Here is a 12,143-nt window from a genome sequence, read left to right on the forward strand (position 1 = left end):
GGCCGATCCCGATCACGCCCCCCGAGCGTCAAAAATGCCCGATTATCGGCTAGTGTGTGTGTGTGTGTGTGTGTGTGTGTGTGTGCGTGTGCGTGTGCGTGTGCATGTGCGTGTGCGTGTGCATGCGTGTGTGCTTGCGTGTGTGCATGCGTGTGTGCATGTGTGTGTGTGTGTGTGTGCATGCGTGTGTGCCTGGGTGTGTGGACAGAATTAAACCTGAGAGTCCTTCACACAAACACCTCTCTGTTTGGATGCTCATCCTGAGCAGGGTAATACGGTGCTGCTGGTCCAGGAAGGGCCGTGGTGGTAGCACATGTGTGAGAGTCAGCATCCAGGTGTGTGTCTGGTGTGGTAGGAGGGCTGAGCAGCAAATCGTAATCAAAGCCTTTGAGAGGCTGTAGAGACAAGGTGAGTCCCCGCCGTGCTTTGGCCGAACGGTCGGGTCTCTCTCTCAGCTCCAGAATCACCTGTAACATCACAAAAGAGAATGTTCACTTCACTCAACTTCATTCATTCATTCAGAGCTCATTCATTCAGAGTTTTATACCTATATATTTAGCCTTCGGAGCAAGATTGAGGGAAATATGCACATTTCCAATCTTGCAATAATATTATAATTTAAAAAATACACACTCGTGTGAAGTGAGGGACGCTCTGATCATCATACATCATCATATATCAGCCAATCAAATCATCACGTTCCATGCTACAAACACACCTAAAAACAAAGCTGTGCATAGGAGGGGCTGGCGCCCCTCAAAAAAGTTCTGTCAAATTACCTCCACAGGTCGGCGTTGGAGCAGCGTAAGGTCAAAAGTTGTTCCGTGGAAGAACGTTTGGCGTTTGAAACGATCAAGGGTCCTGAGCCGACGGCTAGGAGTCTTGCACAGTAACTGCAGAGAGGTTTGTGACTGTGAACATGACACCATTCTAGCCCTCTCTTACAGTTAAAAGATAAAAGTGTATGATATATAATTAAATATTGGTATATACTATATGTTAAATGATCTTGTTTCTATATTCTTTCATCCAGTGTAAATGACCTACAGTATCTCAGTGAATAGCAAGGCTACTGCAGTTATGTGTGTACAGTATGTATGTGTGTGTGTGCCTGTCTGCATGCTTGTGTGCATGTGTACTTACCTCAGTGATTAACAAGGCCAGTGGAGGGCTAAAGCTAAGTGGCATTTCATAGGGGAAACTCCTGACTTTCCTCAACATGTGGCAGTGGTCTGCCTCTGGAGGCAAAGGGAACTGAGCAGAATTGGACACGCAAGGGAGAAAATAAATTAACAAAGAATTAACGCATAGAAAGTTAGAAACATCAATGTCCCCTTTTCCCCTTTTTGCTCCATATGCACTTCTTTCATTTTGTGACTTTCCAAAATTCATGCCAGATAAAGGTTTCTTGCACCCAAAACATTGCCGTCAACACGATACAGAAAATAAGAGAATATAGGGCCTTTCTGTGTGGAGTTTGCATGTTCTCCCCGTGTCCCCTAGGGTAGGTACCCTCACAAAAACATGCAGTAATCCTGGTCTCTAAAACTACCTCCCCCTGGCCAGCCTGATGGAGGGGAAAGGAACTGGTCGGAATAACGTGTTCCTTCCACGTGCTACGTCTGGCCAGGGAAATTCCCCCCTGTCAGGTGAAAAGAAGCAGCTTGGACTCCTCATGCATAGAAGGAGGCATGAGGTCAGTCCACTGCCCCCCCAGGTTGGCGGAGGAAGTGTAGCGCCCAGGATTACATTAGATAATTTGCACTGGGTGAAAAAAAACTGGGTTGCAAAATCGTGGGATAAAAATAATAATAAAAAAAAGAAAACAAGAGAATACACGATTGACACGAGTAACTACTAGTACACGATGGAGTCACGACCAAATAAACAATAACGTCATGCATGCGTACTGTGTAGCATACACATTCAGTTACACATGATGAATACCTCACCTTCCCGTTAACCAATGAGAAGAGGAGGATGCCCAGGGACCACCAATCAGCTGCGTGCGTGTAGGGTCCCCCACTCAGTACCTCAGGAGCTGTGAAAACAGAACATGCTCACTGCACTGCATGATTATGTACTGTGTCTGTACTCTGTACTACCAGTAAGACGCCTGAGGGCAAGAAGCGACCTCGCCCTAAATCCGCCTGGGTGACAGCAGACTGCTGGGCGAGCGCTGGCGCTTTGGCATGGGGGGGTAAGATCTTAATTTTCTGGCCCAGATGAGGGCCCAGGTAGGGCCAGGTCTTAATCTTCGGGCCTGTTGAGAACTCTAGTTTTCGCCGGCTGCCGGGCGCGGCTGCACTAATAACGTTTAAATGGACAGGTATCAGTCAAAAGGGAGACATCGAATAGGAAAGATGGATGGGGAAGGATCAACATATGGAATGTCAGAACAGGTCAGCTCCATATATGGAGATCTAAGGGTTTGAGGTTTGAGGTCAGATGTAGAGTTGCTGGCCAATATTGATGACATCAGGGATCTCCATATATGGGCTTAATATGGATGACATCAGGGATCTCCATCCCTTACGTGATGTCACATGCTCCATCCCTGATGATGTCACGTGATGTCACGTGCTCCATCCCAGATGTCACATGCTCTCTCACCCCGACCACCATATATGGTGCCTGACACACCAACTGACGGGAAATGCGCGATTCCATAGTGGACTGCGACCTTCGGTCGCAATTAACAATGCACTGCATATCTGTAGATACGTCTAGATTAAATGTGTTTAAATGTTATTAAATTATATTAAATTATCAGCTGAAAAATAAATGTAACTATGAATATGCAATATGAATATGTTATTTAGCTTGAGGCCAGTTTCACCAATTGTTGATATTATTAATTTAATAATAAGGACACAACTGTGATTGTATTCACATACAATGCAAGTTGTCTGCGGTTCAGCACTTGACACATCGCTGGTGTGATAGCAGTAATGTGCGTAAGGAATGTGTTTTCTGTCTTTTCCATTTCTCACCCATATACTGGATGGTGCCGCAAATCGTGAAGGCTCGACCTCCTTGCTCCAGACGCCGGGACAAACCAAAGTCAGCTAGGCGGAGGTGACCTAGAAGTTGGAACAGACCATTATTCTCTATTTTTGTAGAGAAGATAAGCATGCTTAATGTTTTTTTTGCCATGCAAAATGTAGAGCTTCTACATTTTGCATAGCAATGTTGCTATCAAAATATCTTTATTGTGATTAAAGTATCAATTTACTATTTCATACTATAATATGATGATCTTTCTGTGTATAGATAGTGTAACTGACAGCAGAATAGTCTATTTATTATCCCTATTACAATCAAGTATGCTTTTTGTGTGTTTTTGTGACTGCTGCACACTAGTGACAGCCTGACAGGATGTTCCACATCTCTTGGGAACCACAGCTATGCTGCCCTCTTGTGGAAGCTGACTAGAATATAATTTATTATTTACCATTGTCTGTTAGTAGGATATTCTCCATCTAGGAAAAAAAGAGGAAAAAGGGACATTAAGACAAGTGTAGTGGTTAGAGCATATGCCTTTCATGCGGAAGGTTGTGGGTTCGAACCCTGCCTGGGGTCGACGTCAGCAAGGGCATGCAGTGGCAATGGATTCCTAACGCCAAATCAAATGAGTTCAGATCTGAACCAAGTCTCCTGAGGAGGCGCGTCTGAAGCCTGTCCTGGACGGGATATCCGGATGTAAGAACAAATCCAGACAGCAAATACAGTAACACATATTTATCTTGAACAGTTTAATAGGTTAAGTACCAAAAAATAGGTCAGTTTCAATATTGCTTAGAACGATGCAATTGTCTGTGAATGCTTTACTTTACAATTTCTTGGTTCTTGTTTATTGCTACTGATAAAAGTAGCAATTATTTGAAGTAAATGTTGTATTAACCATTTATTAAATGTTTATATACACCTACATGTCATTTTCTTGTTAGTTACTGTAGCCTTTCCACCTGAATCACTGCAATGTAAACCCTATTGCAAAAGGTTGAGGCTGTTTATATATTCTTTTTGCTGAATAGATATTGGATATTTAGCATCTTCTTCAGATAATCCAAAGAATTTTGACAAAATATAATCTTCACAAGTTTAATACTACATCTTCTTTGCAATTGTCATATATCTTCAGGCTTCAGTTTTTCAAATGATCAATATCTCATGTTATAACAATCTTCTACATTGTCTTTTCACACTTAAAACTGCACTGTAACTCTCCTGTTCTATCCCAGATTTTAACCTAGGTTTCCTGTGCAAGTGCAGAGTCACATTTTTACCACTTAGCTAATAGAGCCTCTCGCTTGCTCTGGGGCGAAATACAATTTCAAAATGTGTTTGACACAAAGGTCAAGATTTGTGTCTAACCTTGTCTATGTTAAACAAACATTTTTTAAATAGAGTTTCAATAGAAGAGCAATGAGAACAAATATTGCCACGATAGCAATAATGGTGTCACTTGAATCGTGGGAAACGCATTACATTACTGAGCAAATATCGATTCATTGAAAATGTTTCAGATTGCACACGATTGCATTGCTTTGGGTATTGAATATCGAAATATCGCTGGAGGACAGGTTGCGCCTTTACATCCATCCATTCATTCATTCATTCATTCATCCATCAGGGACAATTCACATTAGTCCGTTTTCACATCCATGACTCAAAGAAATCATGTGGCATCTGGTGTGAATGCACGTTTACCTTTACATCTCTGTGAATGATCCCAATGTCATGGAGAAATCCTGCAGGGGACATGAAAGAACTGATAATTATCTATAATGTAGAACCATCTCTAAAAATGTATTAGATTAATATTACATTGTATCTGATGGTCATTAAAAATGTAATATCCACATTATATGAATGTTCAGCATTCAGACTTTGACTAATTTTGACTATTTACTTTATCTTTTGGTATAGCAACTGAAAAGGTAGGGAAATAATTGCCAAATTCCCATCAGTTAAAAATGGAAGAACCTTATACAAATACCCTATACAAATAAAGTGTTTAAAACACACTGATGAGGTCAAATTCATGTCTCTGTCCTTACCTATCCTTTGAACTCACCTAAAGCACATCCCAGCTCTGCTGCAAACAGCCTCACACTGTCTTCTGAGAATTGGCCAATCATCACCCAGTATGTATACAGGTCTCCTGTGCTGCAGTAATCGCACACTGTGGGAGTGGGGACAATTAACCGCATTACACCTGGCGTCCCTATTTTGGTCATGTTACTATATTAAAACTCTCAAAAATAGTGTAGGCCTTTAGGGACATCAACCCTAGGCTGATTTTGTAGTTTGTTTTCCAGTTCAGGGTAAATACTACAGCAGATTAAAAACATGGCTAGTAAGCAACACAGCTGCATCTAATACAATTAATAATGTATGTTAAATGTAGTCATGCCCAGACATACTGTAGATATGTAGATACTGCAATGGCTGCTGCTACTCACTGGAGCAATGCGTCAACATGGCCACCATATTGGTGAGAGCAAGCTAGTGCCTCCTAATGCATGTATGCCCTGCATGTACTGTATGTCACAATCATGACACCTTATCTTAAAATAGTTGGTTTGTGCCTAAGTATTAATATTATAAAGATCGCTTTTGTCATTTTGACTGCCATCCACTTAGTTCCCATGATCGGGGTGGTTTGACTCGTATGGATATAAAGAATCAACTGACTGAGAGAAAACGCTAATGTTACTGCCGTCGAATTATTACAAATTTCTGAGCCAGTTTATTTACAGTTGTGACGACAGAGACAACTCCCTGACAATATCGCTGAGACAGTTTATATATTTTTGGACCACAAATGCTTATGAGACAATTTAAAATGAAACTTCTATGACAGTGTTGACATAATTAATGGACATTATTCCGGTAGTGTCTCAGCCCTGCGGTCGCTTGTCGCCTAAGGCGTCTTACTGGTCTTACATACCTGTAGATAGATAGTAACAGTAATGATTATAAAACAGAACATAGTTTTAGTCTCTCAGGTACTTATAAACTACTCAGGCATGTTCTTGCAGCAGAGTTATGGTTATAAGCTGCCCCTCTCAATATGGAAGCTGCGCCACTGACATACATGGCCAATGCGGCCACGTTGACATTATGTGGCCAATGCGGCACGTACGTATTTATGTATATTTGCCCAAAGCCATTGGTGCAGCAATGGGCAAGCATAGACAGTCGTCAACAACATACATTCTTGCACATTGGCCCATCGAACACACCCATTTTAGCTGCAACTGTGTTGCTTACATCAAGGTGTACTATAAGGTCAGCCTTACTGTATGTAGTCTCCCTGCTGGAGTTTTTAACCTGAACTGAAAAACAAATCTGCCTAGTTATATCCCCCTTAAATAATTGATACCCCATCATTCGCAGCGCCACACCGGCGTATGTTGAGCATAGACCTTGCATACGTGGTTAAAACAGGGCACTGATGTGACGTTATTTTATTCATAACGTAAACATGCATGCACAAGGAACTTTGTCTCTGGCAAATCTTAAAATCTGCAATTGTAATGGAGGCTAATGCAGCTGAAGACAATCAAGATATACAATGCAAAAGTTATTGAGGCAGAGGTGGAAGAGGGGGTGACATCAGGAAGAGAGGATAGGATCATTTGATTTCCAGGTGAAGAGATACAGCACACCCAGGCTTTCTACTGTTTGGCTTAAGGAAAAAGGGTTGCTATATCCTTTGGTTGTGACATAGACTGTACATGTATGCAGCATTCAACATCTGGCTCCCAGGCTAGCTCAGCCCTCTGCTCACGGGGGGGTGGGCAACAAACTGGGTCACATTATCTGAGTCAGTGGTTGAGTAGGAGAGAAACGCTAAACACATGAGAGAGGAGTAGGAGGAGACATAATATCACAGCTATAGGGGATTATACAGCTAACACAGCACTTGCAGGTGCATAGTGTTCAGGCTAATTCACTTTGTCGCATGAACATTTTCTTTTTTTTTTACCAAATAAAGAATCATTTTGTTGAAGTGTTGAGTGACAAAGCATTAATTAGCTTGGTGAAGTTAGGTTGTCTAGGTGATGTTTAGGCCAGATCCAGAAGCAATCTCTCACAGCAAACTTTAAAACCTCTTATTCCCACATGTACTGAGGTCCCTGTTGCCAACCACTACTGTTGGTCTGGGGAGGGTGTCGTTTTTCAAACTTTTTGCACACAAGGCACACAATTGGGCAAGTCAAAATCTCAAGGCACACCTGTACTCATAGCAGAAAATAGAGAATAGCAGAGCCTGGATGGCTGGCGTAGCCGTCTGGGCACCTACAGTAGGCTGCTAGTGCAACCTGACAGCGTGTCGCGGGTTTGACCTCCGATCCCAGCGACCTTTGCTGCGTGTCACTCCCCGTCTCTCTCTCCCTATTTCTGGTCGATTTTCTGTCTCTATCAATGAAAGCAGAAAATGCCCCAATAATATCTCAATGTGTTGGATGGGCTATTTTTTGCAATGCTTTTTAAGATTTTCTAAAAATGTAAATAAATAAAATGTCAAAATGTTTCTCAGGGACAGTAGACGGAGCTGTGAGACAACTAGCTACTCACGCGAGACTACTTTTCACCTGACATTGAGGAGTTTCATCAGAACGTAATGCTATTGCCCCCATCACCCCTCCCTGCTGAACCAGTGGCCCAATCTCCCACTGGTTGATTGGGACACTGGTTCAGCAGGGAGGGGTGATGGGGGCAATAGCATTACAATAACAAAGAACACAATCCCATGCTGTCCTCCCACCCTCGAACATTGCCAACTGTTTTCGCTGGAGCTCCTAGTCAAGCTGGACGCGCCGCTGATGAAAATCAAACCCAGGCCTCTGCGGTGGTGGGGTGAGTGCTTTACCTCTACGCCACCCATATGTTCTTTTTGTCATTTTCATATTTATTAAAAGGGATTTAGTAGCAGTCCACTGCTCTTGTATATTCTCATTGAAATAGAAAGCAGGAAAGCTGAGAGGGAAACAGTTCAAAGAAGGCACAGAAGAATAATTTGGGTGGGATTAAACCCCAAACCAGCAGAGGTATGGAACACACTATTTATTATGTGACAATTGTCCATCCATTCAGTTGTTTCATCTACATACCAACAGCATCATGTAAAGGAGAATTTGGAGTAATTTCTGGACAAAGCTATTGGCACTGAGGTCTGAGGTGAAACATTTTAAGATGAGCAGTTTTGAGATTGTGGGTCTGGGCTGGTTTAGGACACGTCCAATCATTAAATCCACACACCGAGGGGGTTGCATAAGGACCGTGGGTATTTTTTAGACACTGTTAACGTTAGACAGTGTGGGAGGGATGGTTTCGGATAATGACTCTCGGCTGGTTCAGAGATGATTACGTCATCTAAACATTGACAATGTCATGCCAGGGACTGTGGGATGCTTCTGGGCAGTGCTGTACTGGTGTTGAGGTGAGACAGGGTAGAGTGAGGGAAGGATTTGGACTGTGGATCAGGGCTGTTTTTCTATAGGACTCACTAATGTAGAGGTGCCGCTGGGTCTGCCAGCAGTCCTGCAGTTCGTGGACAAATGGGTGATGAACCTGACGCTGTGGGCAAAGGTCACAGGTCAACCTGAAACACAGCTCATTACTGACGAGAGACTCACAGAACAGGGGCAGGGGTCGGCTCCCACCATGGCCTGCTTTTCCCCACACAGTCCACCCACCAGTATTTTTGCAGTTTTGTGAAGGATCACTTGACCGACAGTGAATCATTCTGTTTCCATAGTGGACCATGCATAGTCCACTATAGATAGGTGAATGTACTGTATCTGTCTGTGGGCAGGCATATGCTGTGCCTGTGTGTGCGTGAGTGTGCGGATGAGTGAGTAGAGGACTAGAGGTATAGGTACTTTACGCTGTGATACTTGACTGTTGTCTTTTAGCATCAGTGTATTTTGTAATGTAATGTAATGTAATGTATTCTGTAATGTTTTAACTTATTCCTGACTGGACTCTTGGAAGATTAGCCGAAAGGCTAAAAGATCCAAATCAAAATCCATTTCTTAATACCACACAGTGTAGAAAGGAGAGACACATTGTATGCCTCGTCATCATCGCACCTGCTCCAAATGACCTAATGGGTGTGCGGAAGTCATCTCTCTATTAATACCACACAGTAAAATCCTTTACTCAAATGGAACCAATAGGGTAAATTTGGTTCCATTTGTACACTCTTCAGTGTTCAATAATTAAGGATTTTACTGTCCACACACCATAGTGAAAACTGTATCATCATGCTGCTAAAGATGGGTAGACCTGTTATTTTTCTTGATTTGCTCTTTTATATTTTGCTCCTGTTCACATTGATCATGTGACCTATAACTCATACTGTATGTTAGCACTCACTTGAACTATGACCTCTTCTTTAGACTGCTCCAGCACACCAAGCCTTAGAATCTCTGATTTAGGTATAACCTGTTCATGCACACGCACGCACGCACGCACGCACACACGCATACACATACACACACACACACACACACACACACACACACACACACACACACACACACACACACACACACACACACACACAATGAAACACGGCATGTCCGATGCTTGCCAGAGATATTTTTACACCAATTAACCAAGTTATAAGAATGTAAACTTTAACTTGAGGGTACAGTTTATTACAATTATTATAAATCACATTCACACATAGGGAACACAAAGTGGACATAGCTAGAGGCACATAAATTAAATAAATATAGGTCTTACTTTGACAGCATAAGTCTTCTCTTTAGCTTTGTCCTTAACTTTCAGGATGGGCCCAAATGAACCTTTGGTGATGTAACCCAACACCTGTGCAATGGACAGAAAGACATGACAAAGCAACTCTCCTGGGAAAGAAGTTTGATAAAGATATAGTTGTTTGGCAAATATACAAACCTCTTACTCTGAATAGCACAATTATATTTATTTACACTAAATATTAAAGAGCAATGAGATCATGTTGGATTTTACTTGAAACCTACCTGAAAATGTTCCTCCCTGGGCATAGTTCTATGGGGGAATTCGGGTAGAAACATGGTGATGAACGCTGGCAGACTCCACTCTGCTCTCAGCTTCTCTGGGCTGACTCCGGCCAGCCTCAGGACATGGTCAGGGATGTTGGCGGCCTTCCCCTGGAGCATCCGCCGCTGTCGCAGGTGCAGGGCGGACGGAGCCAGGCGACAGAGACCTGCTGGGATGGACAAGCCCACGCTGGAGAGGAAGCCACGCCATCCGGACGAGTAGGAGTGCTCCTCCTCTTGACTTTCAGAATACCTCTGGAGAAGAAATAAAATACGTGCACACAGGGGCCATCAAGTTCATGATTAATGTGCTGAGAGAAATCATACTGGACGCAAAATAAATAAGTTAAATTGGAAGTGATTGAACAAATAAAACTGGAACTGTCTGGAACATTATACATTTTAAATTGAGCTGATCAGAATACAGACTCGACTTAACAAAAGTTTTAACCAAAAATACTACTACTTGTGACTTCAGAATATATATATATATATATATATATATATATATATATATATATATATATATATATATTTCAATATCCATAATTCAATATCCATACTGCAAGAGGAGATTCTGAAACCTAATTATTCTGGTGCCGTGCTGTCTCTGACCTAATTCATGCTGAATGGGGGGGGAATTGGGAGATAAATCAAACAGAATAATCCATGTTTGTTGTCAGCTCTCCCCTGAAAGGGATATTTTAATCTCAGCAGGGAGAACCGATTTAAGATAAGGTTTGACAAAAAGAATATGGTCCAAACAACCAAACAAACAAACACTTTAATTAGTATGGGAGCAGGGAGGCAACTACAGTGGCTACTACATTCTGTGTCTATTATCGGGCTACCATAATAGTGGTCCACCACCACTAATAGTAGGCTATGGGAGGAAAAGCTGTGCCCTACATCCATCCATCCATGATCCATCTTGTTGGAGCAGAGTGACTGTCACTCATCCCCCCCCCCCCCCCCCCCCAACAGGACAGATCTTCTGCGTTGTTACAAAGATGCGTCATGAGCTTTACAGTCTATGGTCATGCGACATGCGTGTGTGTTCAACCATGCAAGATGTCCATCATCATCATCATTCTTGCCAAATGCTAAACATCAATCCACACACTGTACGAATGCCGCCCCCCCACTCTAATCTCTCATTCTCTCTATTGGCAATTAATTCATGAATTCCCCCGAAAAACATGGAATCTGTGCGTTTATATTAATTTCCATGATGATAATAAAGGTTTCCGTGTAGTGTACAAACTAAGATTTCTGAATGGAGTTAATATAGCACTTTTATTGCGATGTTTACATTTCAGGAATCAGGATTAAAGCGTAAGTAACGGGGAGGGGTGGGGGGGGTCTCCATATGGGGATCCCCATTACGTGCGTCACACGCATGCAGCCAGGAGCCGCACTCACCTTCCTGCTTCTGCTGGCTTCGGCCCCCATTTCTGTGACAGCAGCCAGGTGATCATCGAATGGTCCTCATCGTATGTCGTCCACCCCTCTCCTCTCCTCGTCCACGTCCATGCAGTGCAGTCTCCCTGCACGGTTCTGCACGGTCGGCAACACACGGGCTCACGCACCTGTTTGTTTACGAATGTGTCATGTGTTCAAACTCTACTTACTACTAGCTGCTACTCTGTTCATTAAGTGTAATTTCACCCACTTTCAACTGTCTGGGTTGTGTAAACTGACTCTCTCTGAGATATGGCGACATACCGTAAACAAGTTAATCCGAGAATCCCATAGATCCCCGCAACGTCGTCAGCGCAAATCCGCCCACATCTTTGTCATCCAATGAGAACACAAACTCGTTTAGCGGTGGCGTGCACACACACGCTCTAGGTACTGCCAGACGGTCGAAAGAGCTGCGCACGTTCTCGGCTGCGCGTAGCTTAAAGCTTGAGTTTTTAGACAGCTGGTGGATGGAAATTAAGCTCCACCTCCGCTGAATTCTTGCGCGACGGCCAGATTCCCGGAAACGCTCTCCTCCGCTCAAGTCTTCGGCGGAGGTGGAGCTTCTTTTCCATCCACCAGCTGTCTAAAAACTCAAGCTTTAAGCTGCGCGCAGCTTAA

At 43.0% G+C, this 12,143-nt stretch overlaps 1 protein-coding gene across 1 annotated transcript; it reads right to left on the reverse strand.

Moving 5' to 3' along the window:
• Window positions 1-227: 227 nt before the first annotated feature.
• On the reverse strand, window positions 228-11,563 carry rskrb (ribosomal protein S6 kinase related b; the record flags this gene model as incomplete). The annotated part of the gene is made up of 13 exons (XM_079509064.1): window positions 11,484-11,563; window positions 10,023-10,316; window positions 9,766-9,849; window positions 9,394-9,462; window positions 8,523-8,592; window positions 5,081-5,188; window positions 4,714-4,754; window positions 3,455-3,482; window positions 2,994-3,083; window positions 1,953-2,041; window positions 1,144-1,254; window positions 780-893; window positions 228-467 (listed from the first exon to the last, which is right to left on the reverse strand). The coding sequence occupies exons 1-13, from the start codon at window positions 11,511-11,513 to the stop codon at window positions 228-230; spliced, it is 1,368 nt and encodes a 455-aa protein (XP_079365190.1). The 5' UTR covers window positions 11,514-11,563.
• Between the last annotated feature and the right edge of the window lie 580 nt (window positions 11,564-12,143).

This window comes from Electrona antarctica, assembly GCF_951216825.1.
Source record: "Electrona antarctica genome assembly, chromosome: 8".
Classification (NCBI taxonomy): domain Eukaryota; kingdom Metazoa; phylum Chordata; class Actinopteri; order Myctophiformes; family Myctophidae; genus Electrona; species Electrona antarctica.